At 39.4% G+C, this 26679-nt stretch overlaps 3 protein-coding genes and 1 long non-coding RNA gene across 9 annotated transcripts in view; 2 read left to right on the top strand and 2 right to left on the bottom strand.

Moving 5' to 3' along the window:
• micu3a (mitochondrial calcium uptake 3a) overlaps nucleotides 1–7302 on the bottom strand; it is a 41283-nt gene extending 33981 nt beyond the window's left edge. For all 4 annotated transcript variants that reach the window (XM_085410332.1, XM_085410335.1, XM_085410334.1 and 1 more), the window contains exon 1: nucleotides 6998–7302. In XM_085410332.1, the coding sequence (XP_085266458.1) occupies nucleotides 6998–7258 (261 nt within the window). In that variant the 5' untranslated portion in view covers nucleotides 7259–7302. The remainder of the gene's footprint in view (nucleotides 1–6997) is intronic.
• Nucleotides 7303–10818: 3516 nt separating this feature from the next.
• On the top strand, nucleotides 10819–14150 carry fgf20a (fibroblast growth factor 20a). The gene is made up of 3 exons (XM_085408678.1): nucleotides 10819–11589; nucleotides 12416–12519; nucleotides 12652–14150. Exons 1-3 carry the CDS (start codon nucleotides 11265–11267, stop codon nucleotides 12895–12897), a joined length of 675 nt encoding a protein of 224 aa, XP_085264804.1. The 5' UTR covers nucleotides 10819–11264; the 3' UTR covers nucleotides 12898–14150.
• Nucleotides 14151–21445: 7295 nt separating this feature from the next.
• kpna7 (karyopherin alpha 7 (importin alpha 8)) overlaps nucleotides 21446–26679 on the top strand; it is a 33375-nt gene continuing 28141 nt past the window's right edge. The window contains exons 1-2 of the mRNA XM_085408677.1: nucleotides 21446–22016; nucleotides 22299–22404. Coding sequence (XP_085264803.1) covers nucleotides 21693–22016; nucleotides 22299–22404 — 430 coding nt within the window. The 5' untranslated portion in view covers nucleotides 21446–21692. The remainder of the gene's footprint in view (nucleotides 22017–22298; nucleotides 22405–26679) is intronic.
• Nucleotides 22583–26463, bottom strand: LOC146668422 (uncharacterized). 3 transcript variants are annotated; one of them, XR_014912153.1, is made up of 6 exons: nucleotides 26424–26463; nucleotides 26171–26302; nucleotides 25681–25744; nucleotides 25169–25321; nucleotides 24714–24804; nucleotides 22583–24111 (listed from the first exon to the last, which is right to left on the bottom strand). It is a non-coding gene; the product is annotated as an uncharacterized LOC146668422 (long non-coding RNA). The 3 variants fall into 3 exon arrangements; XR_014912152.1 differs by having other exon boundaries at nucleotides 26171–26456; XR_014912154.1 differs by having other exon boundaries at nucleotides 25681–25716; nucleotides 26171–26456.

The following is a 26679-nucleotide window of genomic DNA, read 5'->3' as shown; positions in this document are numbered from 1 at the left end:
TCTATCGCCCAGCTCTAATGGTTATGTACTTGCTTGTAATTTTGGGGTCTATATTTGTTTGTTTTTCTCCATCTGAGACACCTTCAAGGCACTTACAGCCAGGCAGGAAACAGTGTAACACATTACACTGGTAGGAGCTTCTTTTGTCAGATACAATGTAATAGGTGTGCAGCTTCCTTTTCTAGTTTATATTTTTGATAGGACGGTTTTAATTTCTTTCTTATGACCTAGAAAACTCAGGCTTAGCATTTAAACTTTTGCTAGAAGTCATTTTTTATATTAATTGGTTATTTTAAATAGACATTGGTTTTGTAAAGGGGTAATCCACCAGTTTTACACGTATTAACTTTGTCTGCAGGTATACTTCTTCATATGTTAAAAAATACTATCTCAAACATTCTTTGATAAACCCTCTGTGCCACCAGTGAACTCACCCTTACACTTCTGAACCCTTTAAGAGCCAAATGATCGTGTGAACATATATCCCATACCCATTCAGCACAAGTCTCAACTGCCCCATATTTTTCTCTGCCTCTGTGGCTTTCTTTTACCAGAATAGCTGCAGTGAGGTTCAGTCACTACAGATGAGTCATCCAACTTTTTGAGGCAAATTATTCAGATTCCATTTCCTTCCCCAGTAAAGTAAAATTTATGTCTGCATCTTCTAAAATGCCCCCCTTCCCCACCCCACACCCACACCCCCAACTCTCAAAACACTAAAAAAACTGCGTTTTCGTCTGAAAACGCTCCACATCCACACTAGCGTTTTCAGCTGTTTTCACAGAGTTGTGCGTCCACATTGAAACGGCCGAAAACACTTACGTTCCAGTACTGAGCGTGTGTGAAGCGCAAGAAGATTCGGCCTGCCTCATTTCTGTCAGCCGTTTATTTACTTTGAATCGTTGAAACGTGGCGGCAAAAGGTTGAGGAAAAGCAACGAGTTTTTTAAATGGACTCACAATGAGGTGACGTTGTTGCTGCGAGTAACACAAAAGTGCAAAGTTGCAAAAGCGAGTAAGAATTAAATAATTTGAAGAAAAGGTATCTGGAGCATGTACAAACTGATATTAATCTTTAATAGGGCTGTCAAAATTGAGAGCAAACAAAACAACTGCTGTATAATGTCCTCCGCTATCATTGTTTAATTGGTCACATGATGCATCACATGACTAAAATGTGTCACCCTTCTAGAAAGTCTCCGTTTTCCCTGTCCACACTGCGACGCAAACGCATCGTCTTCAAATGTATTCGTTTTCGAGAGCGTTTTCAAATTGCTGCGTTTTTCCTTGGGGAAAACGCCATCTCAGGCTACGTCCACACGTACCCGGGTATTTTTGAACACGCAGATTTTTCTATGCGTTTGCACCTTTCGTCCACACGTAAACTGCGTTTTCGGTCACTGAAAACGAAGATTTCTAAAAATGCCTGCCAGGGTGGATATTTTCGAAAACTCAGTTTTTGCATTTACTGTGGACGAGAAAAACTGAGAAAACGCAGCGTCAAAGGTGTGCGCCTTTTTGATGTCACACTGTGCGCCACGTTATTGTTTAGGTGCAATGAATTTCTACAATACTGTTACTGTTAATTGTACTGTCTGCAGTGTTTAAATTCTTACACATACACACACAGTTACTGTTCTTCCACACATACGACTTGGTTCTGCTTCTACGCCCCAGCTTTGTTTACTATTTCCTACCGAGGCTTCTAGACTTCTGATTGGCCAACATTTCTACACGGTTAGGAATATATCGCCACCTGTTGCTTTGGCATGTTCCTAGCAGCGTTTTCCTTCATTTCTGCGTTTATGTGTGGACGGGATTATTTTTTAACGGAAAATCTCCGTTTTCAAAAATACCCGTGTACGTGTGGACGTAGCCTCAGTGTCAAAACGGAGAGAAAATGATGCGTTTTCAAACGAAAACGCATTGGTGTGGACGTAGCCTAAAGAAGCAACATTGCTGGCTGAGAAGACATAATTTTACATTTGCAATCTGGATAGATATGCAAATGGTGCCACTGAGCTACTGTCCACTTCAATGAGCTACTAAATGCAGTTTGTATCTATAGCCAATTATGTGCAAAAGTCTTAAGCCACCCTCCATTTCTTTATATTTTGCTTCCAAGGAGCCAGGCTTTCCTTTATCTTTTTCAAAAGTTGTGAGCAGTTCTTCTCCAGATTTTCTGAAGGTCTTTCAATGCCTTTCTTTGCTTTTTCACTCTGCTTTTAAATTAATTTTCAGTCCAGGCCTTCTACCTGACCATTTTCAATTTTTTTTTTGTTGCATTAGAAGAGCACCTAACTTAAGGGATGAACCAGTATCGTGTTTGCACACAACAGACAACTTAGCAAAGAACCAATTTGTAGGAAAATTAAATAGTTGCAATGATTCATTGAAACATGCTAACATGGAAGCGTGGGATATAAGGCAAAAACAGAGTTTGTACATTCTCATAAGCTGGAAAGGCAATACTATCTTAGGCAAGCTTTCTGAGGGACATTTGAAAGCTTTTTTGGATATTGGTGGCTCCACTACATTAATAATATTCAGGTCTGGACTCTGGGGAGGCCAATCCATGACTGATAGTGTTTTACTGTGTGTTTTTCTATCAAGGTATGCTTCACTGGATTCACAGTGCATTTGTGATCATTGTGATGATGAATAAATGACGCCATTGCCATTCAAATGCTTTCCAGATGATTTTAATACCTCACCCTTTTCTCCTTGTTTCTCTTCCTTAAGAATGGCTTCTTGACAGCCACCCTTCCATTAAGACCTTTTCTAATGGGGCTTTGGCAAGCAGTAGACAGATTATCGAGATACTAGATGCATCTCTCAGGTCTTGCGTCGGGTCTTTGGAAATGTTTTAATGTATGATTTTTTAATAAATATCAGATATTGTTCAACTTTTGTTGATAGTTTTTTTAGGCCTGCCATTTTAGGCCTGCTAAGGATGCACTGCATAAATAGTGAGATATGCTTAGTTTTCTGCTAACAGGTCTTTGAGAATCACCTTTTGGTGTAAAAGTATAATTTTATGCCTGTTATACTTTGTTATCGTTGGTGCTTTTTAATATTTTCAATTAAAGGAATTGCAACAAGCTATGTGTTTTTACGGCAGGTTCCTAGTGACAATAAGACTAAAAATACAATTTAAAATAGGTCTATGCTAATTTGCCTGTTATGTGTGGACACAACACTAGTACACCCCTTGATTTAGGTCCTCTTTTTATGCTTGAAATAATTATATCCTAATTCTGAAAATGATCAAGTAGAAGGCCTGGACTGAAAATGAGTGAAAAAGTAGCCAATGTCCAAAGAAAAACTTTGAAAGACCTTCAGAAAGCCTTAGAAAGTATTTTTTCATGCTCAGTATTGCTTTTTGACTAGGGCTGCTCAATTAATCGAATTTTAATCACAATTACGATCTGGGCTTTCAACGATCATTAAAAATGACTGAGCCGATTATTAGCCCCTCCCTCGTGCTTTACTCTCGCGCTGCTCTGTGTGGCAAATCGAGCGCACCTCTCTGCATTTTGAACACGCATCACAACAATTAAGAGGACCCGAGGGAAGCTTGGAAAGCTAAGCAGAAGTTATTTGGAGAGGAGAGTGACTGCCGTTGGTTGAAAAGAGAGGTAAAAAAAAAACTTCAGTGGTGTGGAAACATTATGGGTTCGCGGAGTCAGACGTGGATCAAGTAGACATAGTGTGTAAACTTTGCTACGGTGTCATAGCTGCACCACAGAGCAACACTGCAAAGTTCACTAAGCATAGATGTTTACATTTTTCATTTATTTTTTATATTGCAAACATTTGCACTGTTATCAGTATTTGCACACTATTTTACATTATTTTTTAAAGTCATTATTCAATACATTGTTATTGTTAACCCTTTAAATCCCCGTAGAACCGGAACCGCGTAAGCTAGCGCAATAATTTGTTTTGCATATGAAACCGGAGGAGTTGTACTTACATCTTATGCCATCAGCTTGTCCTCGGTCACGGTTTCCTTCCACATAAAGCTTTGCAAAAATTGCATAAAAAGCGCTTGCAGGAACAAAAACATAATATTCCAGAAACACGCTTTGCCGATCCGATCAGCTGTTCGTAACACTTCCCACAATGAAAAAGATGTCAACGCAAACTATCGCATGTCCGCCATTTCCTGTCCGAAACCGGAAGTGATGTCATTTTGGCGGAAAATGTAGTTTTTTACTTGTAGGCCTTAAAAGCCTATACTGGTGTTTTTATAAGTCATGTTTGACTCTATACTTTTCTGAATAGTTGCTGGGATGCTTAGAACTCGAATTGCACTGCTGGAAATAGTTTGTTTTGATGCACATGCTGTTTTCTTTGCAAATTTGCATCATAGGATTGTTTTTTGTTTTTCCTGCAGTATATAAAAATTGCTGTATCTCCAAAATAAAACTATGAAGACACTCAAAATAAATTTCCTGTGGTGGGAAACTATTTTTTGCAACTTTTTTGTATTTAAAGTTTTGAGGGATAAGCCTCTTAAATTTCCCCAAGTAGAAATATATGTAAAAAAAAAATTAATGTAATTACTATGGACTTAATGCATACATATTACTAAAATATGGGCTATAACAGTTGCATTGATGTATAGCAACTTGAAATGCTCCCAAAAATGGCACTACAGCATGTAAAAAATAATAATATAAGCTCTGGCGGACTTGTTTCTATGGTAGGTCTTAAAGGGTTAAATAAATATCGTCAAATAATCGAGATCTCAATTTCAGTGAAAATAATCGTGATTATCATTTTTGCCATAATCGAGCAGCCCTATTTTTGACTTCTGAAGCATGGCTAAAAGTCTTGATCATTAACTATGCAACAATTGCTAAACAAATGTAGATGATTTTGCCTGGCTAAAAATGGACTTTAAACAAAACTGTTCAACAAATCTTAAGGCAGGGAGTCTCTGTTATCTTACTTAACAGACATCCAAGGATATCATTTCAGCCCATTTGGAAAAAAAAATTTTTATGTTCAGATAAACGAAATCCTGATTAGAAAAAATTCTCAAAACATTACTCTTATTAAAATCACCACCACAAAGTGTCATTTGAAGCATTGCATTCAATCCACACTGTAGTGTGCATGTATGGCTGTGTAATGGTGTATCTGTGCTGTTCTACCCTCACATTATAAAATTTGAGAAAAAGGAGAAACAAACGCCTTTAGTTGAAACACTAGCAGAATATTAGCTATTTTATGGGGTGGCTGTAGCTCAGGTGGCAGAGCAGCCATTAATCAGAAGGTCGGTGGTTTGATCCCCGGCTGCCTCCTGGCTGCATGCCAAATATATTAGTATAGTACTAACCCCATGTTTGCCTACTGGTGGTGGTCAGAGGGCCCGGTGGAGCCAGTGTCCGGCAGCCTCGCCTCTGTCAGTGCACCCCAGGGCAGCTGTGGCTACAATGTAGCTTGCCATCGCCAGTGTGTGAATGTGTGTGTGAATGGGTGGATGACTGAATGTAGCGCTTTGGGGTCCTTAGGGACTAGAAAAGCGCTATACAAATGCAGGCCATTTTACCATTTATTAGCATAATGAAAAAGCTAATGAAAAATACAACACAACATATTTCTTTCATTATACTGTGGATATGCTGGATATTGTTTCCAAATAGACACATAGACACACTATCACATTTGCTGAAGTTTGCATTTCTGCAATGTGTAGTTACATTTCTGGGAAGGTGCATATACATTATGGTTTATAGATTTAGATTAGATTTAATGTAGTACTGTAATGAAGGAGGCAGAGGTTTGTTAACATTGTCTCACTAGCAAGAAAATCCTAGGTTCAAACCCAGCCTATGGGCCTTTCTGTGTGGAGTTTGCAAGTCTAAAGTCATGCTTAGGATTAACTGGTTATTCTAAACTGACCACCTGAATGCGGCTGTCTGGCTCTCTGTGTTCGCCCTGCAAAAACAGCCTATCCAAGGTGTACCCCACCTCTCAATATATGACAACTGGGATATGCTCCAGCCCCCCCACGTACCTGAACTGGTCAATCAAAAGAAAATGGATAAATGAGTGGATGGAAGGACTGTAATTAAGCATGGCAAGGAAATCCATTTAAAACAACTACATGTTTTAATAATGTGTTGATATCTTGGCCAGCTTATATACAACAAATTGTATATTGCCTTATCTATATTGTGGGTCATCCTAGCATAACTGATGCTTTAAGTATACATGAGTCACTTCAAGTTGTACTTCCTACACCTTTGTTTCAGATACAAATTACTGATATCATATGGCTCATAGTTATTAATACTAATATCACAAATGAGTTATTATAGTGCTTTACATTTGAGTGAATCAACAATTATACTCAATACTATAATATATATATTTTTTGTAATGTGCTATGATTTACAGAGATAACTTTAACTTTTAGAACTTTGAATTATAGTATGGTGGGGTTTTTAAAATTGTTTTATTGTATCAAACCTTTAATGTATGACTTTATTATTTTCATGGAAATCTCTGAGAACTTCTGTCTGCCTGACCTGCACAAAGCTGTCTGATTGACATCTCGAGCCTGCTGTCATTTCAGCACCAGCTCGAGCGGAGAGCGCCCTTCTTGCATCTGCGCGCGCGCACATCGCCCAACAGCCAAGCAGTGAGCAAACTGTTTCCACTGAGCGTCCTAGGAATGAGTGACACACTTTATCCACCCCAGAAAAAAAATTCTATAAAAAACAAGCTCACCATGGCTACAGAAAGAGAAGTGGGCCTGTCTGACTGGGCCTGTGTGTCTAATCTTAGCGGAAGGAAACGAGGAAATACCCAGCGCTCTTTGCCTTCTCTCCCTCTTCTCTCGACTATGTCCTTCCACAGTCTTGAGCACTGAGCCCCGTGTGTCAGCAGTTACACATTTTCGACCAACAATCAACCACCTCGTTGTGTGTCGCGGCAGCTTCGGTTTTATCGTTATCTGCAGCAGCTCAGTTTGTGCCACCTACCTTCTCTTTGGCTTCAACAGTCGGGATGGACGGGAGCAAACCGTTGATGCTGTGCCTCCTTATCCTCTTCCTGCCTCCGCCGCTTATTAAACCGTTGTAGAAGTAAAGTACGGCGCCACCCGTTGCAACGCAAACCCCGGCTGCCAGACACCTCCAGGTCCTTCTTCCATTGGCCGTCTGCCCACCGACCAGCTCGTTTCTTGTCGCCGACCAGAGGTTGAGCTTGCCGGCCAGTGCTGCCACTCTGCGGAAAGCAGCCATTGCTGCCGTGGTATTAGCTTCTGCTTGGCTGCTGTGATTGTAACTTTGAGGGCAGCTCAAAAGTATCGCGTTTCCCTGATTTCATCGCGAGATTTACGGCCTTTCTGTTCTTGGCATGACAGAGAACAAAGTCCCGCACAGCGCGGAGGATTTGATGCTTCGCTGAGTGATTAATTTTAACCAAGGTCAATTATAAACACAGAGAGATAAACTATTATGAAGCTAAACTCAAGCTTATCCAGTTCGCATAAAAGAGGCCATATTAACAGCCTACACCAAAATCAAAAATACTGAATATTAAATTAAAATGCATGTGAAATATAGTGAAATATATATAGACAGCTCTATTTTCTAAACGGATTAGTGCGTCTGAAAAGTGGCATTGAATAAAGTAGAACATATGCGTTTTCTCATTTAGAAGTTAGGCCTGCAATAACCTAATAGAAGTATATAACGACTACTCTGAAGTATTTTAAAAATGTGCAAAGACAGTTGTACTACTTCATAAGGTACTGGCAGCTGGCAGACTAACTGTGACACACATGGAAAGAATAAGAAAACGACTCAGTAAAACATATTCCACGGTATCATCTTAAGTATCTTGTCAGGTGAGCATGGGCACATCTTGAAATAAATTAAAGAGATTGTATTTTTTTTTTTTTTTGGGGGGGGGGGGGGGGGGGTGTCTCTAAATGAGTAATGATATTATTGATATCGATATTTGTCACTTTGCCTTTGTCATTCACGAAGGGTCAATGTAGTGTCGAATTTCCAGTTGTAAGTGATGGATCAAAGGAGCCAAAAGAGCAGATATCAAACAAATATCAAAGATGAACTCTTCATTTAAGTCCTCACATGTAGGGCTAATGTTAACCTGATGGGGCTTTTCTGATGACTTTGATGCTAAAACAATAAAGGGAAGAAGTCTAATAGATGGCCTGTCACCTGTTCACACATGAAGCTCAGTGGATCACTTGGCCCATAAGCTGAAAACAGATCAAACAATGTCTAAAACCTCTTGATAGAAATCAACCATTTAAAAGACTGAGTATTGATATTAAACGCTTCAATTATTGCTTTGATTTCTATTTTCTTCACAACCCAAACATCATTAATGTAGCATGGTGACTAATCCTAATTAAGTTTCCTGGTTTACTGGTTACATTTTTTTTATGAAACTGCAATTTGAAAAGCTGTAAAATGTCTCCAAATCTTTACTTTGACACAAAAAATGCAATATTTTGCTGGATCACAACAATAGAGGTATTCATAGGGGTTCAGGTAGATACAAAGTACCATATCTGCATGCAGGTCACTTATTTTTAATCTATCTATACACGAAAGATTGCAGAAATATGATTTTCTTTTTTTTTCTCCTGCATTTTCTGACTGACCTATGAAGATTAAAATATGATGAAATTAAAGTCTGCACTTTCATGGGGCCCTCTGAATCTTGTCCTGGGTTCGCTAGACCCTAGTTTGGAGACCACTTGCATTAATAACCTCTAGGCTACTTATTCAGTTATTCCATTATCCAGGCATTCGATTAGGTTGTGATTTCTTTGTGTGTGTATTGTGTGTGTGTGTGTGGGTGAGGGGTTAGAGGTGGGGGTATAACCCTAGGGACCTCCTCATCATCATCGTCACCCTCCTCCTCCATGACAGCTATGTTCCTATATGCTTGGCTTCCCTCCATGTCCCACTTGCAGCGTTGTAAAAGAAAACCTACACTGGAGCGAATCATGTGGTCCTGGGAACTGATCACTTGCGCCTTGTGTGAACAGTTCCCAGGACGATGTGGCGTAGTAGTTGACGTCTTCACTGAGGCCAAATCGATATCCAATACTAAACCAGATCGGCCTGAGGCGATTACGATTGATCCTGTCGCCCTTTAAAAAAAAGTTCTTTTTGTGCTGGTCATAAATACTAATGAACCGAGGGAAAGAGGGAGAAGGACACGCGCCACACACATAGATGCCCTCTAACTTGTCTGTCACACACACGTGTGCAAAGGCAGTGCAGAAAACTGGCGTCATAAGAAACATTTTGTACTTAATAAGTATGTCAGGTCCTGCAGCGTGACAAGTAGACCCGTGTTATTGGTGTGGGTATATGACTTTTTGTCATGCTGCAAGACCTGACATGAGTACAAAATGACCCGAGTATGGCACAGCAACACCTCTGGACCTTCAACTCATTTATCAACGGGACTCCCAGGGGAAGGGGAGGCAGTGTGAGCGCGTGCGTTTGTGTGCACGACCATGTGTCTGTATTGCTGCCCCAATCAATGCCATGATCTGGAACACAAGACCATGCTTCGTGCCCTTGGTTTAAATAAAATCACAGTCTGTATTAGAGGATAAATAGTGTTGAGCAATTCAGAGCTAAATAAATGACGCCGCACCATAAAAATTAAGAAAGGACTGTTTCGCCGGTGTTTCGAAAAAGCGTCTTTTTGGAATCCACAGGCTTTTATTACCAAACCGCCATGATCACGGTCAACTTCAGTATAGTAGACTGATATTTTACATTAATCTGATATACTCAGTATAACGTTTCCCACTGGAGCGTGTTCATTGTTATGATCACTAAAATATTTGTTTCCACAACAAACTCCGTTTTTGTCTCTCAAAATAGCACTTATTTTACACCCCCCCAAGCCCTTCAGTGTCAAGTGTCGGGGTATTTTCTAAGCGTGTGGTTCAAACAGGTATATTCCCGTTCCCGTCTTCTGGTTGTTATTGCCTGATCCCCTTACAAGATCCCTGCGCTTTGAAGCCTCTGTTTCTTTGATTCGTCTCGTAAGACCACAATTAAGGGTATATATGAGCTCCAGTGTTGTTCAAAGCATCGTGGAAAGATCAATGAAAGGATTGACAGTCAAGTGATGTCGTTTGCACAGGTGTGTGTGGGTGCATGTGTACGGCTGTGTGTGTCTGTGTGTGCGGGTGCTGTAAATGTGCGGCTGGGTTACATAAAACAGGAGCAATAAATCAACATTCGAGTGCGAAAATTACGCAAATGGGGGCTTTCCTCGCCCCTCTTTCTCTCTGCACCTGAGCCATTTCGAAATGGGGGCACTGAGATGTAAAGCATTTAAGATAATGGCAACATCACTTTCATGCCTATTTGACATGCACACGCTGTTTCTTTCTCTCCACAACTATTTCACACCCAAGTTGCAGAGACGCGCGCTCCGCAGCAACTCTTATAAACACCTGTACAGTTTAATCTGTTTAATCTGCTGCTAAAGTGTCCACGAGCAAAATGACATTTTGTCCGTTTGTGAGTTAGGGAAACATTCATGTGGCTTGAGGGGAAGTAAGGGAAAATACGCCTGTCATGCTAATTTTTATTAGTGGTTATTAATTTTCCTCTCACGTGCCCCTGCGCTAAGACTGAACATCAAAGGTGAGACGGGAGAATAGCGAGAACAAAAATTAGCCATAAAGAGAGGGGATCGGGCCATATTTGCATAAAAGGCAACCTGGGGTTAATAGGAGGCAGTGCGCTATAAATGTGGAGTGGTTTTCACTGGTTTCACTGCGCTACACACTGCTGCTGGGGGAGGTATCACTTGAGAGAAGAAATAAAAGGCTGAAGTGAATTTAGCGAGAGAGAGCAAGAGAGGGGGGTGAGAAAGAGAGGGAGAGAGAGAGGAAAACCCTGGTGCGCACAGGAGCAAAGGGGGAGTATCCCGAGTTGAAGAGGAGAGAATAGAAGAGAGGAAAGAAGGATAAATAGCAGAAGAGAGGAGACGGGGGACACACGCTGCAGCAAGCGGGGATGCGTACTCATCCAACATCAAGATAACGCAGGAGTTTAATCTCAATTAGATGCCAGTCTGATCACAGGGATTTTCTCTGCACGCACGGTCAACTTTTTCCCTTTCTTCGCCTTTCGGCTTGACCTTCGCTCACTTGCTCATATAGAGGCTCTCTACTCATCACTTGGAACTCGACTTGGAGCTCCTACGCTGCAAACAGGATCTGGTGTGTCATCTGTGATGGGGGCAGCGGCCGAGGTTGGGAGCTTCGCCAACGGATTTTTGGACAGCTTTGGTGCCGTTCCGGCTCCCGTTGGCTCTCAGTTTATTCTCACCCCTGCCGGGGCGGTGGACTACAATTCGGCGACCGGATTGATAATGGGGGGACATGGACAACAGCAAGAGCACCTAATGTCTGCGGAGAGGCTGTCCCGGAGCCTGGCGGACCTCAGCCATCTGAAGGGGATTCTGAGGCGGAGGCAGCTGTACTGCAGGACCGGGTTCCACCTGGAGATTCATCCTGACGGCACCGTGCAGGGCACCAGGAAAGACCACAGCAGATTCGGTACAGAGCCTGTGAATTCTGGCAGCACAAGTAGTAGTAAGAGCATAGAAAAGCTATTTTGAATTTTCAGACTGATTGACACACTGTCAGGTATCATTGTGGTGGAGACGCTGACAGACTCACATACAAACAGAATCTAAACAGGGGAGGAAATAGTGATAATCAGCATACAGCAGCGAAAAGCTTACTGGATTGTATACCAAATAATATATAAAATAGAGGTGGCCATGAGTTATAACAGAGGACTTATAACTCATACGGGGAAATAGCTGCATCACTCCTACAGTCACAGCCGTCGTGACTTGAAATACCCATGCCAATACAGGCTGCTTTAATCAAACGCTAATCATGAATGCAGCCGCTATTTCCAGGTGGAACAACATTTGAGATATTATATATTTGCACTTTTTTTTTTTTTTTTTTTTTTACCACGTTTCCTCTTTCAGATTAGATTGGACGCTTTTACAAACTTATCTCCAGCTATCAAGATAAAAAGCTGCAGGTTGCGGCACATCAAAAGTAGATTATTTATCGCTGCAAGGTTGTAGCGCCTCTGGTACTTGATTCATTTCATTTGAGATTTGGTTGTAACCTCATACCAGAAACCACTCTAACCTAACTTGTCAGAGGCATTTGATGGACATACTCTACGAATTTGTATGGAGAACAGACACAATTTAGTAAACTGAAACGTTGTCAGCAAGACTAGTGCTCTATTATACCAAATATGAATTGCTATTTAATATTTCCATGTTGCCAGATATGCTAATGATTGCTTAATTGATTAATGATTGTTTAATTACTGTAATGTAATGTGTGTTTGCAGGTATACTGGAATTCATCAGTTTAGCTGTGGGACTCGTCAGCATCAAAGGGGTGGACAGTGGCCTTTACCTTGCCATGAACAGCAAGGGAGAATTGTACGGCTCTGTAAGTATACACCTTTGAACAGATACATATTGGCACACACATATTTCTGTTTTTCAAGAATGATGTCCACAGCCAGTAGGTGGCACATTTTGCACCCTAAAACTCATCCGTTGTTGTCCTCTCTTTCTGCAGGAGAAGCTGTCAGCAGAATGTGTTTTCAGAGAGCAATTTGAAGAAAACTGGTACAACACCTACTCCTCTAACATCTATCGGCATGGAGAGAAAGGTTCATTTTATTTTGTTGCTTTGAACAAAGATGGGACGTCCCGTGATGGAACAAGATCAAGGAGGCATCAGAGGTTCACTCACTTCCTACCAAGACCTGTAGATCCAGAAAGAGTTCCAGAGCTGTACAGAGACATACTGGGTCAGAGCTGAGGCAGAATGAATTAGCTGGTGAAAAGCAAGGTTAAAAGCAGAAGTGCACCCGAGGTCATCCCCTTAAGGGAGATGGATGATCTTGTTTATGTGGAAAAAATAGGATCGTAAAAGTGCACCAAATCAACACTCCCCACTGCTGGCATGGAGGAAGGAAAGAAAACCCGACTGGCTGGGGAATGTGACTGAACAGCATCAGGGATCTTCTGTGGAACCTGTGAAGAGCCCCATGACAGAGACTACTGGGGCTCCACATATTTTCACCTTATCAGCCTATGCAAAAGCCCTGGTGGCCAAACGGATGATCTTTAAATTTTTATTAAGTTTCACTAATGAAATCCAACTATCTGCTTGCCCAGACTGCATGTTCAAAAGGACAAAGCTGTGAACTTGATAGCTGAGATTAACCACTGGCTGCTAGTAACCTTTTTCTGCTGTGTCTTGTCAATTTTGATGTTTTGAGTCGACCTTTTATTCCAACATTACTGTGGCTGCTAAGTAAACAAATAATTTACATGCAAAATCCACTATAAAGTGTGGCTGGTTTACATTAAAAAAGTTCATGCACTGGAAGGCAGCCACATTTGTTCTGTAAAACGGGTCTTAGAGCTGGGATAATCACATGTACTGAAATGACTGTTGTGATGGCATGGGTGAAGTACCCTTTGAAATCAATCCAGACTATGATTTTTCTGCAAAATGCATGAGGAGGAAGAGAAGAATAACAGTGTCCTGTGTGTGGGATGGTGTGTTTTGTAATGGAGCTCTTATGGAAGCCAGTGAAGGAATTCCGACTGCTGTCAAACAATGGATGGGACTGACAAAGACACCTTTACAGACATTTTGAAATCTTTATTCTTATTTATGAGTTTTCCTTTCCAAGGACATACAGTATATTTATTTCATATATTTATTTATTTTGAGACTATATTTTTACAGCTATGAGATAAAATAAAATAAAAACATCCAGAATATGCACGAGATTTTTCTTATTTATTTTATCATCATAGTATAAACTGTTGTTTTGTGGTCATTGAAGGAGGTCTTTTCATAGTTTTTGAGACTTTGTGTTCTGCATATTGACGCTATGACTTCTTAAACTGCAATATCGATCATATCAGTCTTTCCAATCTTTCCAGTGCTTTGTCTGTTTGAGCCAATGTGGTTAACTTAATCTGCATGTTGGCAATGATATTAAAAACGTTGACTTCTTTATGACTAGTACAACATTTATCTGGAGAACTTGTCTGGAACAACCAATCACTAACCTTAAAAATAGACATCCATAAGAAATAGATGCACTTTAAGTCTTTTGCAATGTTAAACTGTGGTGGTGTAGCATTTTTGTGTGAAAAAAGTTTATATAAGACTTCTGCATAGCACACGTGTGTGATTCCTCCCTCTCAGCTCTTCTAGAAGCCTCCTTTTTTGTCAGTCCCTGTCTACTGGGAGGCAGGGGCAATATCCAGAAAACAGGAAGAAAGAAGATACGAGGAAGTAAAAGTTGAAAGCTACCCTATTCTGTGATTCAATCACACACACAGAAAAATTCCCATATTTCAACTTTAATATTTGTTACTCTCCAAAAAAAAGCAAGACAACTGAAATGACATCATTTGGGCATTTTTCCATTCTTAATAATCACATCAAGAGCTGCACATAGTACTGATTTATACACTGATATTAATTTAAGTTATTTATACAGTTAAAATAGTCATTTAAAAAACTGGTACATTGTTTTTGACAAGTAATATTGCTAGATTTCCCCTTCAATATACTATACATCATGCTATACATGTTACATGGCACAGATAACCTGATAGCTGGATTATCAGCCCTCTCTTAGTTAACAACGTCCACAAAATTTGTTTTAAAAAAAAAAAGCCTGAATTGGAAAAAAATATTTAGCATCTTTTTTGTAGTTAAATGGATCACAATTTGAAGTACGGAAGACAGCGAGATGGGGCAATGAGTTACTGTGATCTCCAACTAGACACGTGATTGACAGGGCTAATGCTATGGCTCTTTCATTCACATATCCTGTGTGAGTCATCCCTCATTCTTAACACACCTGAAACTGATTTGGTCAAATTTCACAATGGCAAAAGTTAAAGAGAGATTGCAGTCCATTGTTTGACTTTCAGCCAGCTTTAATCATCATTAGAGTCTTCACTGCCTTAATCATTTATCAATCACAGTGTTCAGTTATCTGTATTACTAAAAAGGTAAAGCTAACATGACAAAGACGAGTACGATGAAGGAGAAAGTAAATCTCCAAAAGTTGATTCTGTTCATCTGGACGTAGCGTTTTGTGGGAGAAACGTTTTGTCACTCATCCAAGTGACTTCTTCAGTCTCAGCTGACTGCAGGTTTCCCAAATCTTATAAACAGTACATTTGCATAATGACTGAAACCAGCCCACTGAAGGAACAATGGGCTGGGGACCTCCCAAACCTGCAGTCAGCTGAGACTGAAGAAGTCATTTGGATGAGTGACGAAACGTTTCTCCCACAAAACGCTACGTCCAGATGAACAGAATCAACTTTTGGAGATTTACTTTCCTGGATGATTGAGAATGCATCAAGACGAGAAAGCATGATGTTTGTTTAGTAGTGTTTAAAGCATTTTGCACAGAATATTTCCCAGGTTTCATTCAACACGGTGTGTTGAGTTCAGTATCGATATTGACCAAACACTATAATTCAAAGGATTATTTACTAGCTGCTCACTTCAAAGTCCAGTTAGCAGCTGTTCAAAAATTATGATCTTAAAGTTCCCCTTTTTTACTATAAAAGGCCCAGTCTTATGAAATCATCAGTTCTTAATCACAGAAAGTTGATTGCATTTGACTTGATGGAACTCAGGGATATATATCTAGATATAAATATATATATTTATATCTGGATATATATCCCAGATATAAATATATATATTTATATCTGGGACTCTCCACCATTTGACCTTAGAACTGAAGAAGCTTCTCGGATGAGAGGTGAAACGTCTTCAAGCAACTTAAAGAAGTCCAGACGCTTTTCTTTGCAAGCTCCTTTGACAACTCAGGGAGGCTTTATATGTGAAAAGGGAATGACCATTGCTGAACTCTTTCATCATCACCATCCCAACTTTGTGAATAGTACTCATAGTCACTGATCAGTGGTCATGATCATTTGCATATTAACGATCATGAAACTGAGCTTGCAACTTGGTGCTAGTTTCAGTCATTGTGCAACTGCAGTGTTTATAAGGTTGGGGAAACCTGCAGTTGGCTGAGAGTGAAGAAGTCACTTGGATGAGTGATGAAATGTTTCTACAACTGCAAAACTTTGCAGCAGATATGCAAATAACAGATAACTAGAAGTCTGGGGCAAGACTTCCCGTTCCTTGTTTACTATAAGATGACAGTGAGTGCTTTTGAGATTGCACGTCAGTGAATGTGTTCTTCATTTACTGTTTTTTCCCAAAGCCTCCTCTACTGAAGCTTGTATTACCAAAATCTGGCTCCTTTTGTACAGATTCTATATATTATTGTGTGGTTATATAAACATTATGTAAAGGCTTAAACCTCTGTGGAGGCAAAAACAAAGTTCCCAGTGAGAACAACTTAACTTCGCTCCTTCTTCAAACATCTCATGGAGCTACCAATAATTAGCAACTTAACTAGCTATAATAACATTTTACAGATATGCTACTTAAAGTGCACTGCAAGCTTTTGTGGGTATAGCAAAATGAATTAAAGGCAAAGGTGCTTAGGATAGTCCACAAAATAATCCAAATCTATCTTTGGATAAAAGCTGTGCATGAAGATCAAAAGCTTGTAAATGGCCCTTGAGGTAAGCATGTTTTATTACTCTGTGCATCTGTTTGTTAAAGTTTAATAATTCAAACAAAATTTAATTAAGGCTCTTAAAGGAGAGTGAAACTGGAGTAGGCTAGTTAGCATAACCAAGAAACATGTCAATCTTTAGAATTACTTTAGCACACCTTAAGTACTCTTCACACGGGACTAGAATTACCTGAGGCCCACGTGTGATTAAGGGATTTGCCCCCCACGTAATGTTTGGTAACCTTTAATCTACTTTGTGCAGGCTAAGTGCTTGAACAGGCTCTATAGTTATCGGAGTCCTGAATAACCCCCTGTTGTGACATCCACAGGACCCCTGTGTACTGGGGTCAAGGCTAAAATGGCCTAACAAAGCCTAACTCTGTACAGTACTGATGGAAGACTACCTGTACCCTGAAACATCTGGCTGGTGTGAAACTGGGAAGAGAGCAGCTCCTTCTTATTTGCCTGATATTCTTTTATGTGTCCAGCTGCATTTCACATCAAGGAGATACTGTCATGCATAGGATGGTGCCAGCATACTGGCTCATCAGCTTGGCAACATGTTTCAGATAAGATTACATAGTGCTTTCGTTCATATCTGCCCAGTTGTACAGGCTGGAGCACGGTTACATTGTGTCTAGTTAGGACACGGTTCAGTGTGTGTATAATCCTCTGATAGGGGTGTACAGTGTAGGCTAAGAGGAAAAGAACATCACACAAACGGTACCTGAGTACCAGCATATGGATACTGACTGAAACTTCATGTCAGACACAGCAAGAGAGAAACATCTTAAAAACTAGGAAAAAGAGAGAGGCATGTATGACTTAAAAGTTTTCAAGAAACAGGTGGGTTTCGGAGAAGATAAAATAGAGAGGAAAAAAACTATATGGGTTCTTAGTGCTTTGCTGGTCTGTCGGGTTACAATCTTCCTTTGAAGTGTGTGTGTGTGTTTGCAGGGAGGGAGAGGCATGTTTATGTGACTCAAAGTGACTGCACAGATTCATGTCAGCACAACTTCTGTGTGTGTGCGTGTGTGTGCGTGTGATCTGTGAATCTGTGTGAAGGTGAGCCAGGGGTTCTCCTGACTAGAGGGCTGTCTGACTGATGTGTGAAGGCCTGTGTGTGTGTGTGTGTGTGTGTGTGTGTGTGTGTGTGTGTGTGTGTGTGTGTGTGTGTGCGCATTGCCATGCCTCAATCCTGTTTCTTCTTTCTCCGTCTATCCTCTGTGGGGTTTTCCACTGACTGGTTAGATCTCCACTGCTGGATCCATGCAGGAATCATCATAGAAAACAAGGGGAAAAAATGTGGTAAAATTCTTTAAATCTCGTCAAACCTCCCACTAATGTTTCTCGCCTTTCTCTTCCAAGTAGTGGAAAAAAAGCTCCTCTGAGGCATTTGTCTTACTCTGTTACACATACTGTTGTTTCTCCTGGAAGGCTAAACGTTTTATATCTCCACTAAAATAACAAGAAAATTCAATATTATCTGCTTCAGGAGTATAGTACCTTATTTTGACACAAAATTTTGAACTTGTGGGCAGAACGCTGAAAGTAAATTAAATTTAACCTTCTTCAAACGCTGCTTCTTTAGCAAAGTACTTTTAAGCCAATGTGCCTCTAAATGTACTGTTCTGACAAACTATAAGCTCTAAGCGTAACAGTGATAACGTATTCCCTTAAAAATAAAGTGTGTGTGCTGGTACGTATGTGCAACAAGCAGAATCCACACAGGTGTTCTTCCTGCAGACGTCAACACACACACACTCCTAAGGTGTGCGTACTCAAGCTTTCATCAGGTCTCTGTGTGTGAGATTAATGGTTCTGTGGGGGTGACTCAGCTGCGATGAATTCACAGAAGAAAAAGTGTTCATCCCAAATTCTTAGACATATTAGACAGCTATGAACTCATCCACCTTTTGATAGATACGTCTTAATAAACTTAATTAAGTGCTGTTCAAACTAGAAAGAAACAACTGAGTAGTTGAGCTTTAGCCTGCCTTAATGATGGACCTTTTGGGGATCTTTTTTTAGCTTAATGAGAACATTTTCAGTTTCTCTCATTTTAATGATCTCAAGGTACTACGTTTGAAAAAATATATATAGTTTGATTAAAGATGCATTGATGAGTACCAATAGATCGAATGGTTGGATATCATGATGGAACATTTGGCAGCTAAATAAATATCAGTGGAAAGTAAAACTGCAGAAAAGGGAGAGTGAATCCTGGAATGGTGTTCTTTGGATGGTCAGCAACGCAACTCAAAATAAATAAAAATGTTGTGGCTGTTGCCAGTTGTGATGTGTGTTATATGTTGTTGTAAGGTTGTTGGTGGTATCTCGTAGGTGTAGATGTTTATCTAGCTTTAAGCCTCAGTCAGACAGACCTAGACACTCATTCGGCAGAGTCATTTTGCAACCACTGGTAATGAAGAGAAAATGAATACTCAGCAATCTGTTACGAGTGAAGGTTGCTGGCAGTCGTTGTGAAATCGATTGCTAAAGCCCCCAGTCAAACAGGCATAGACTGGTCAGTGAGCCTTTGGCACAACCTAAGGAGAAGTGTGTGTGCCGTGTTCAATTGGGAAGTTGTTTGTAGAGTTTACCAGCAGCCGCTAGCATTGGTCTCAAAGAGGTATATGTTGCTGGACCAAAAACCTCCTTGTGATTACTTTGGTTGCCAAAGTAATCCTGTAGTTTGACTTGTTTATAGACTAATTGCCGAGTGGTAGTCAAACTGTCAAAAGTGTGACGCAAACCTGAAATGTTCTGATTTGCATTCACCTTCAAAATAAATGTTTTACCCTTTGAAATATGCTGATTGCAGTGGCAAGGCACCACCTTTACTTTGAAGGGGAATGTTCACAATTGCCATTGTTTGTCACTTTTATTCCAACTTCTCTACATCTCAGAGAGTGTTTGTAGACCAGCTGATGTTTTTCATGCAAACTACAGGCTGCTTGCAACCAAAGCAATGACAAGGAGATCTTAGTGCAGTCTCCTCTTCACCCAGCATCAGCTGGCAACCTTCAGGAACCAACAGCCAACTGGTTGGGAAATACTGATTTTTGACTTGCAACTGGAGGATCTAGTGGTATTCTGTGTGATTGAGGCCTTACTGTGCACCAAATGGAAGTCCCAGATAAAGAGAACTAAAACCAGGGGGTAGCCACACAGCTTTAAAGCCGTTTGCGTATGTCTCTGCCATTGGCCATGTTGTTTTTAACAAAATCTTTCTATTCTGTCTTTCCAAAAAATAAAGCTTTAAAAAATAATTTCTAAATTTTCCTTTAATTCTTTTAATATTTTTTCCACCAAGGACAAGTTCAAATGGCTTTTTTTGGTCAATAGATGTTAATCTAATACATATTATATAGATTACTTAATGCATTAAAACTACTCACAAATTTACAAGCAAAAGCATTGACAATAACAGAAACTAAAGCGTAAAGGACATGAAAAAACTAGAAAAAAATAAGCGATAAATTATCTCAGAAGACACAACAATACTGAGGTAAACCACATCACAGGAAAAAGTAAACCAAGTGTACTTGAAATGCAACTCCACACCCTCCTGCTGTTTTTGCTGGGTCTGTTTCAATGAAAGAGTGTTACCTGACATATTGCAGATGAAAGATTCACACCGGTGCGCACATTTTCAACCCTGTTATCATCAACAGTTCTTAAGCAGTCGTTGAACATGTTGTTAAGCAGAAGGTAGAGTCCATGTAAAATACCCATCTAACCACTGACTTCAGCTCATATCCACACACCTAAAAACCACAAATTATACAAGACATGGGTAGGACACGAGATTGGGGAAAAAAACGAAAGGTGAAGTTTTGTAAGATCAAAACATTCTACGGATTTTATTTTAAAAATCAACTTTTTTTTTGCACAATCACAATGTTTTCTTAGTTTATAGAGGCTGCTGACAGTTAGCAGCTGGCAGTAGTTTAATTACCTTACCTTTTAAGTCATGCAAACATATCAACAGGGCATAATTGGCAGTGCAAGAGTTCATAAAATCAGTGGTTTTTCCTCTAACTGCAATTTCTGCCTTCTTTTTAATTAATTTAGATGACTGAATGATGCTTGTGGTGTCATTTAATGCATGTTTTTGCACAAACAGAGGTATAAAGTGGATGACAAACTCAGTCCAACCTGCAGGTGTGACTAAAAAAACAACAGGAGCAGAGGTATTTGAAAGCTGTACAGGAAATGCACATTGTGGGAAAGAAGTCAAGCAAAATAACCCATTAAGCTAGCCAGGTTGGATGTTTTCTTTTGGACCATAAGATAATTTAAGTTCATTTCCTGCATTTAGTCGTACTCGTACCTCAAACTGACTGAAGAATAAAAGCACCTCAGCCACTCTAGCTTTTTCTTTGTTTTCCTTTTTTGTACTGCTATTAAATTATTTGAAATAAAGAACAGCGAACTCAAGTGTAGAGTAAAAGAAGACTCAAGCTAGAATTACCCTCCTCCTTGTGTGTAGATGCATATAAAAGTCAATTATAGGTTGCAGAAGATCGCAGGGAAGATAGTGCGCAGGCATGCACTACATGAGCTAGTACACTGGCTGATTCTTTCTGTAGTAGACACAAAGTGTATATCATATTTTCTGTCTTAGAAAAAAGCACACAAAAACATGCCATGTGTCTACGTGCAGTATGTAAATCTGTATCCAGCTAGCTAGTTTTGTGAATCTATACAGCAATGGTTTAAGATAAGATAAGATAAGATAACCTTTATTAGTCCCACACGTGGGAAATTTGTTTTGTCACAGCAGGAAGTGGACAGTGCAAAAGTTATGAGGCAAAAATTAGAATACAATAAGAATAAATACAGTACACAGCTGTACAGAATAGAATAAAATAATATACTATATACAGTAGAATAAAATAGAATAAAAATATACAATAAGATAAAAATAGAATACGAATGCTATATACAACTGAGTAAAAATACAACGATGCCAGAAAAGAGTATTGCACTTAGTGTTATTGCACATGTGTGGATGTGTGTGTTTGTTCAGTTAAAGTCTTTGTTGTGGAGTCTGACAGCAGTGGGGAGGAAAGACCTGCGAAATCTCTCCGTCCCACACCGTGGGTGCCGCAGTCTCCCACTGAAGGAGCTGCTCAGTGCTGTCACAGTCTGCTGCATGGGGTGGGAGACGTTGTCCAACAGGGATGACAGCTTAGCCGCCATTCTCCTGTCACTCACCACCTCCACTGGGTCCAGAGGGCATCCTAGAACAGAGCTGGCTAAATGCTCTGCTAAATGCTCTGCTGACACGGTAATATTAATATACTTATGTTCAGAGAGTTAAATAATTTACATATCTTTACCATCTTGTCTTAGTCTGTTAGTACTCTATTAGCTGTGGCTGATGGGAAATTTTCAAAGTTGTTTGGCCAAAATCCAAAATATTGGAGAAACTAAAATTGTCCCTTTTATTTTTACTAGATTGAAAACATCATTGAGATCACTAACGTTGATCACAGTTCATCCTTAGGCAAAAAAAAATGTCCACCTTTACATCCATCTGTCCATTGTCTTCACTTCTTATTCGTTTTAGTGTCATGGGGGTGGTGGAGCCTGTCCCTGTTGTAACAGTGCAAACCTGGACACTTTGGGCAAGTCACAAGTCTATTGTGGGGTGAAATATGAAGGCAAGAAAATTGGTAAGTAGAATACTTAAATAAATAAATCCAATTTTTATGCTGATGATAGATGAGGTTAGGGTGAAGGAAAGTTAAAAACAGTAAGGCTGAGACTGTGCAAGAGAGTGGTGCAAATTGCACTACATCATAAATCTAAGAAACATCTGCAGGAATGTGTAATGCACAATTCAAATTCCTGTCTGCACTGAAAAAAATATGTTGTTGGATTTACTTAATTCAATGGTGGACATTTGTTGCACACAGATGTTTTGCTTTGGCAGCAACTTAAACCATTGAGTTAAATTAACACAATTTATTCATGTTCAATAAACCTGTGCAATTTGTGTTGATAAAATGTGACTTAAACATGTTTTGATGAAGTAATTTGAGCTCTTGGAATATTTTAATCCTTCACAATTTTCTCACGTTATCCCAACACGATTCAATAACTTTTACCCAATACTACTTGGTCACTTAAATACTACATGTTATCTTCAAATTACATTTTGCTATTATATTCTAGTATCAAATACACAATTTTCAAATGGAGGCCTTATAACAGATTGTATTGTTCTCTTCCAAGATGGTTGCTGGCATCCACCAGTAACCTTTCAAAACAACATGTCTAATTTCACTGCAGTAGGTAAAGAATTAAACTGACATTACTCCTCTACTGAATCTATATAAATCAACAGTTAAATAATGTCAGTTCTTCCGTGTTCTCTGGAATCAATCGCAGCAAAGAAATTAGACTGTTTCTTTTGAAAAATGTTGGGAAAGAACAATACAAAACATTCTATTTAAGGCCTCTGACATCAAGATTCAGTTAAACAACAATTATAACTAAACAATTTGAGGTAATGTTAGTTTCCATTAACATTAAATTAGGTTACTGAATTGGCAAACACCTTCCTATTAACACTACCCATTTTACCCCAATAACTAAAGAAATTAGCACTTGCAGGTCAAAAACTTTATTCAAGAGACGCAAAAATAACATTGATACAGTGACTGTCAAAAATTACAGCACTGATCATACTGTGACATCTTGGTTCAAAACAGCACACTTAGAAATATTCAACGTTCTTTACTTCAACTGAATGAAACTGAAAATACCATTTCACACGACCCATATGGGATATTTAGACTGTATAACTGTTCACGCTACATCTCTTCACTAGTAAAAGAAAGAAAAAATACAAAGAGAAATTTAAAAATGCTGCCAAACAGACAGAGAACTTGTACAGAGCAAAAGGAAAAACAAACAACAACAAAAAACAGCTCGTCCTCATGGCAGTTGCAGAGTATATAAAAATGAACCCTGCGATCCGTTCCTGGAATTGAGCTTCAAAAATGCAGCAGAACAAGTGTGAGACTGCTCTCCGGGGGTCTAAGTGTTAAATGTCCTCTCACCTAGAGCTGGTCACCTCACATGCATAACAGTGAGCTTCGTTGCAGGAGCAGTTTTGTCTTAGTTGTGAGCTTTTCTTGAGAGCTGAGTTGCATCCAACTCCATTACCACCCATTGAATCACCTCAAAAGTGTAGCAGAGTTGTGATGGGTAACTCATGTTGAAGGAATAAAAAAGGTCCAAACAGCATGGCTACTGCAAAGGTCACGTTATCCAGATCTTGAAGAACAACATCAGAAAAGTCATTGCCTGGCGCATCTCTGGAGACAGATGTTCATTGTGGTTTTCTCAATCTGTGCAGTGGCCTCAGGCAAGTCCTGGTTAAACACAAAACATTTCTTTAAGATTCCTTTTTAAACTCATCTCTTTTGAATCTACCAGTTCTAATGTTAGAGTAATTTAAACCAATGCAAGCAACATAGTAAATAGCTATAGCCAAAGAGTGGCCTGCCATGCTGCCATTCATGGTCTAACAGAGTTTCTAAGAGAGGGTGAAAAACATAATAATTTCAAATGCTTTACATTAGTTTTTGTTAGAAAGACACCGGCCCATCAGAAATCCAGGCTATGTCACTCAGAAGATGTTAGAATTTAGACTTTCAGCCCCACAATTTGGTTAGCTGTTGGTCAGTTGGTCTTTTTTTTTTTTTTTCAAACAAAAGCTAATGTAAATACTGGTGGGATTTTCCTTTGTTCATTAGAATGACAAATTTAAAGTTTTTTCACACTGATGTGACCCCTAATACAGGGGTGGGGGTGGGGCCTCAAGGGCCGGCGGCCGAGTTCACTACCAGGCCTCATGTGAACTTCAAATTATTAAAGAGGACTACTGGTCCTAACCAGTCCAATGAGGATCAAGTGGATAACTAAATGCATTTTTAAAGGTTGCAAATCCACAATCTACTCATAAAACACTCACCATGAACTCCTGCACCAAGATGTTGCAATTGTCTTTCACACAGATGCGGAGCACTTTGATGAGGGACTCCGAGCATTAATGTCATCCTTGACTATTATAACAAAGAAAACAGAGATTTGTGAACTTTTCAGTAGCACAGAAGAAAATGATCCCAGACAAAAACTCTTGACTTTTTAAACCAGTCAACATGCAACACCAGCATCTACAAAGCAATATCAAAAGTTCCTGTTTGACATCAACTTTATGGATATATAGTTTCCAGAACATTTATTTTTAAAAAAAGATAATTTTTTCTCAGTGGGCCAGTAAATGCATGACGAAAATTATGGCATCCTTTTAGTGGAATCATTACTCACAGGTAATAGTTGACTGTTTCAATGGATGTAGCATAAAAATTTTACTGACCTAATGCAATACATATACACTTTGTAGTTAAAGAATTTTAAAGTTCTTACTGTCATTATGGCAGCTACATCCTTTAGCTTTGTGCCCTGTTCCCCCGATCACTTTGCAAACACTTTCAGCAGACTGTCAGAGAGAAACTCAGCTCCGTCAGAAACCTTGACTGTAAAGGCATGGTTGGGATGCACTGGAATGCTGCATTTTATCTGAAATGACATAAAATTATTTTGAAATAACAGCAGGCACTGTGCTTGGTTAATCAGCAATGTTTTGTTGAATAAAAACTGTGTTTCCAGATCTTATGGGATTAAAAAAAAATCCAAAGATGTTTGTTTCTGATTTGCAACCCAACAACCCACAAGTTACAACCTCATTTCAGTTCAAGTGTGCATTAATGCGAGTCCAGTAATCACCTTTCTGGCAATACATACAGGTATAAGTTAAACCTATGGCAGATTTTGGATTTCTCAGTTGTATTAATAGGGTGAGTATGCATGCACCTAATAATTATAAAAAACCCATTATAATTAAGTTACAGAAACGAAAATAGAATATACTTTCTTACCATAACACCTTGAACCCACAATCCATCAGCTGACTCCTGGTGAAATGCAGAATAGAGGTCGTCTCTCAATGTGCAGCAAAAAAAACAAAAACAAAAACAAAAACAAAAGGACAGCAGGTGAGGCCAGGAGGGGTAGGGATGTAAGCTAGCATAATGCCGCTGATGATATTAGCTAAAGCTGTTCAATGTCCAAAATCTCACTAACACCATGGTGCAGTAAATACACAATGTAACTGAAGAGTCAGTTGGCAAATCTATTCACACAGAAAACCAAATTATGTTATGAGTGCCTCGTAATTAGGTTTAATGTGATATTACGGCTCTTGTGCCAAAGACAAATTCAAATGAAAAAGCGCCAATTCTTTGACAACAGATAAAACAGCAAATAAGCTAACGGCTCTTTTTTAGCATGTTACATGGCGACACTCTAGACGTTTAACTACATTTGTCTGAAATATGGTAAATATTAATTCAAAAAATCAAGACATACCAAAAACGTAGAGTTGGCTGCTCGACTTGACTGAGATGGATGCCTTTTTTAAACCACGATCCAAAGCCCGCGAGATGAAATCACGCGTGGTTTCACGAGATTTAACGTTGCTATCTTATTGACTTACTTCACCTGAACATGATATGAACAATTTAATACACCCTTTCTGCATATCATGTAGTTTTTACACTATATAGTTACATTTAACTTTAAAACATGAGGCAATTGTGTTAAATACATGCAAGATGCTTACATAAATCCAAGAGATGGCCAGTCCCTTTTTTTCAGTGTGGACCAAAATGGTGAAAATTAGTGTGTAGTGCAAAGTGGTCAGTGTTCCAGTAACTGCCCCTTAGGTGATGCTTGTACAATTTTCTTTTGATCACAGAAATACATTTTCAATCAGCTTCATTTTGAATATAATATTGTTAACTTTCACATCAGAGTGGCTGCATTGAAATTTTCAATACTACCACAAGTCTCAAATCATTTTACTCATCAAGTTAAGA

This window comes from Rhamphochromis longiceps, linkage group LG6 (genome assembly GCF_057381845.1).
Source record: "Rhamphochromis longiceps isolate RC_006_pf linkage group LG6, R_longiceps_female_GT1.1, whole genome shotgun sequence".
NCBI lineage: Eukaryota > Metazoa > Chordata > Actinopteri > Cichliformes > Cichlidae > Rhamphochromis > Rhamphochromis longiceps.
The sequence above is the reverse complement of the archived record's forward strand: the minus strand, read 5'-3'. Positions and strand labels throughout refer to the sequence as shown.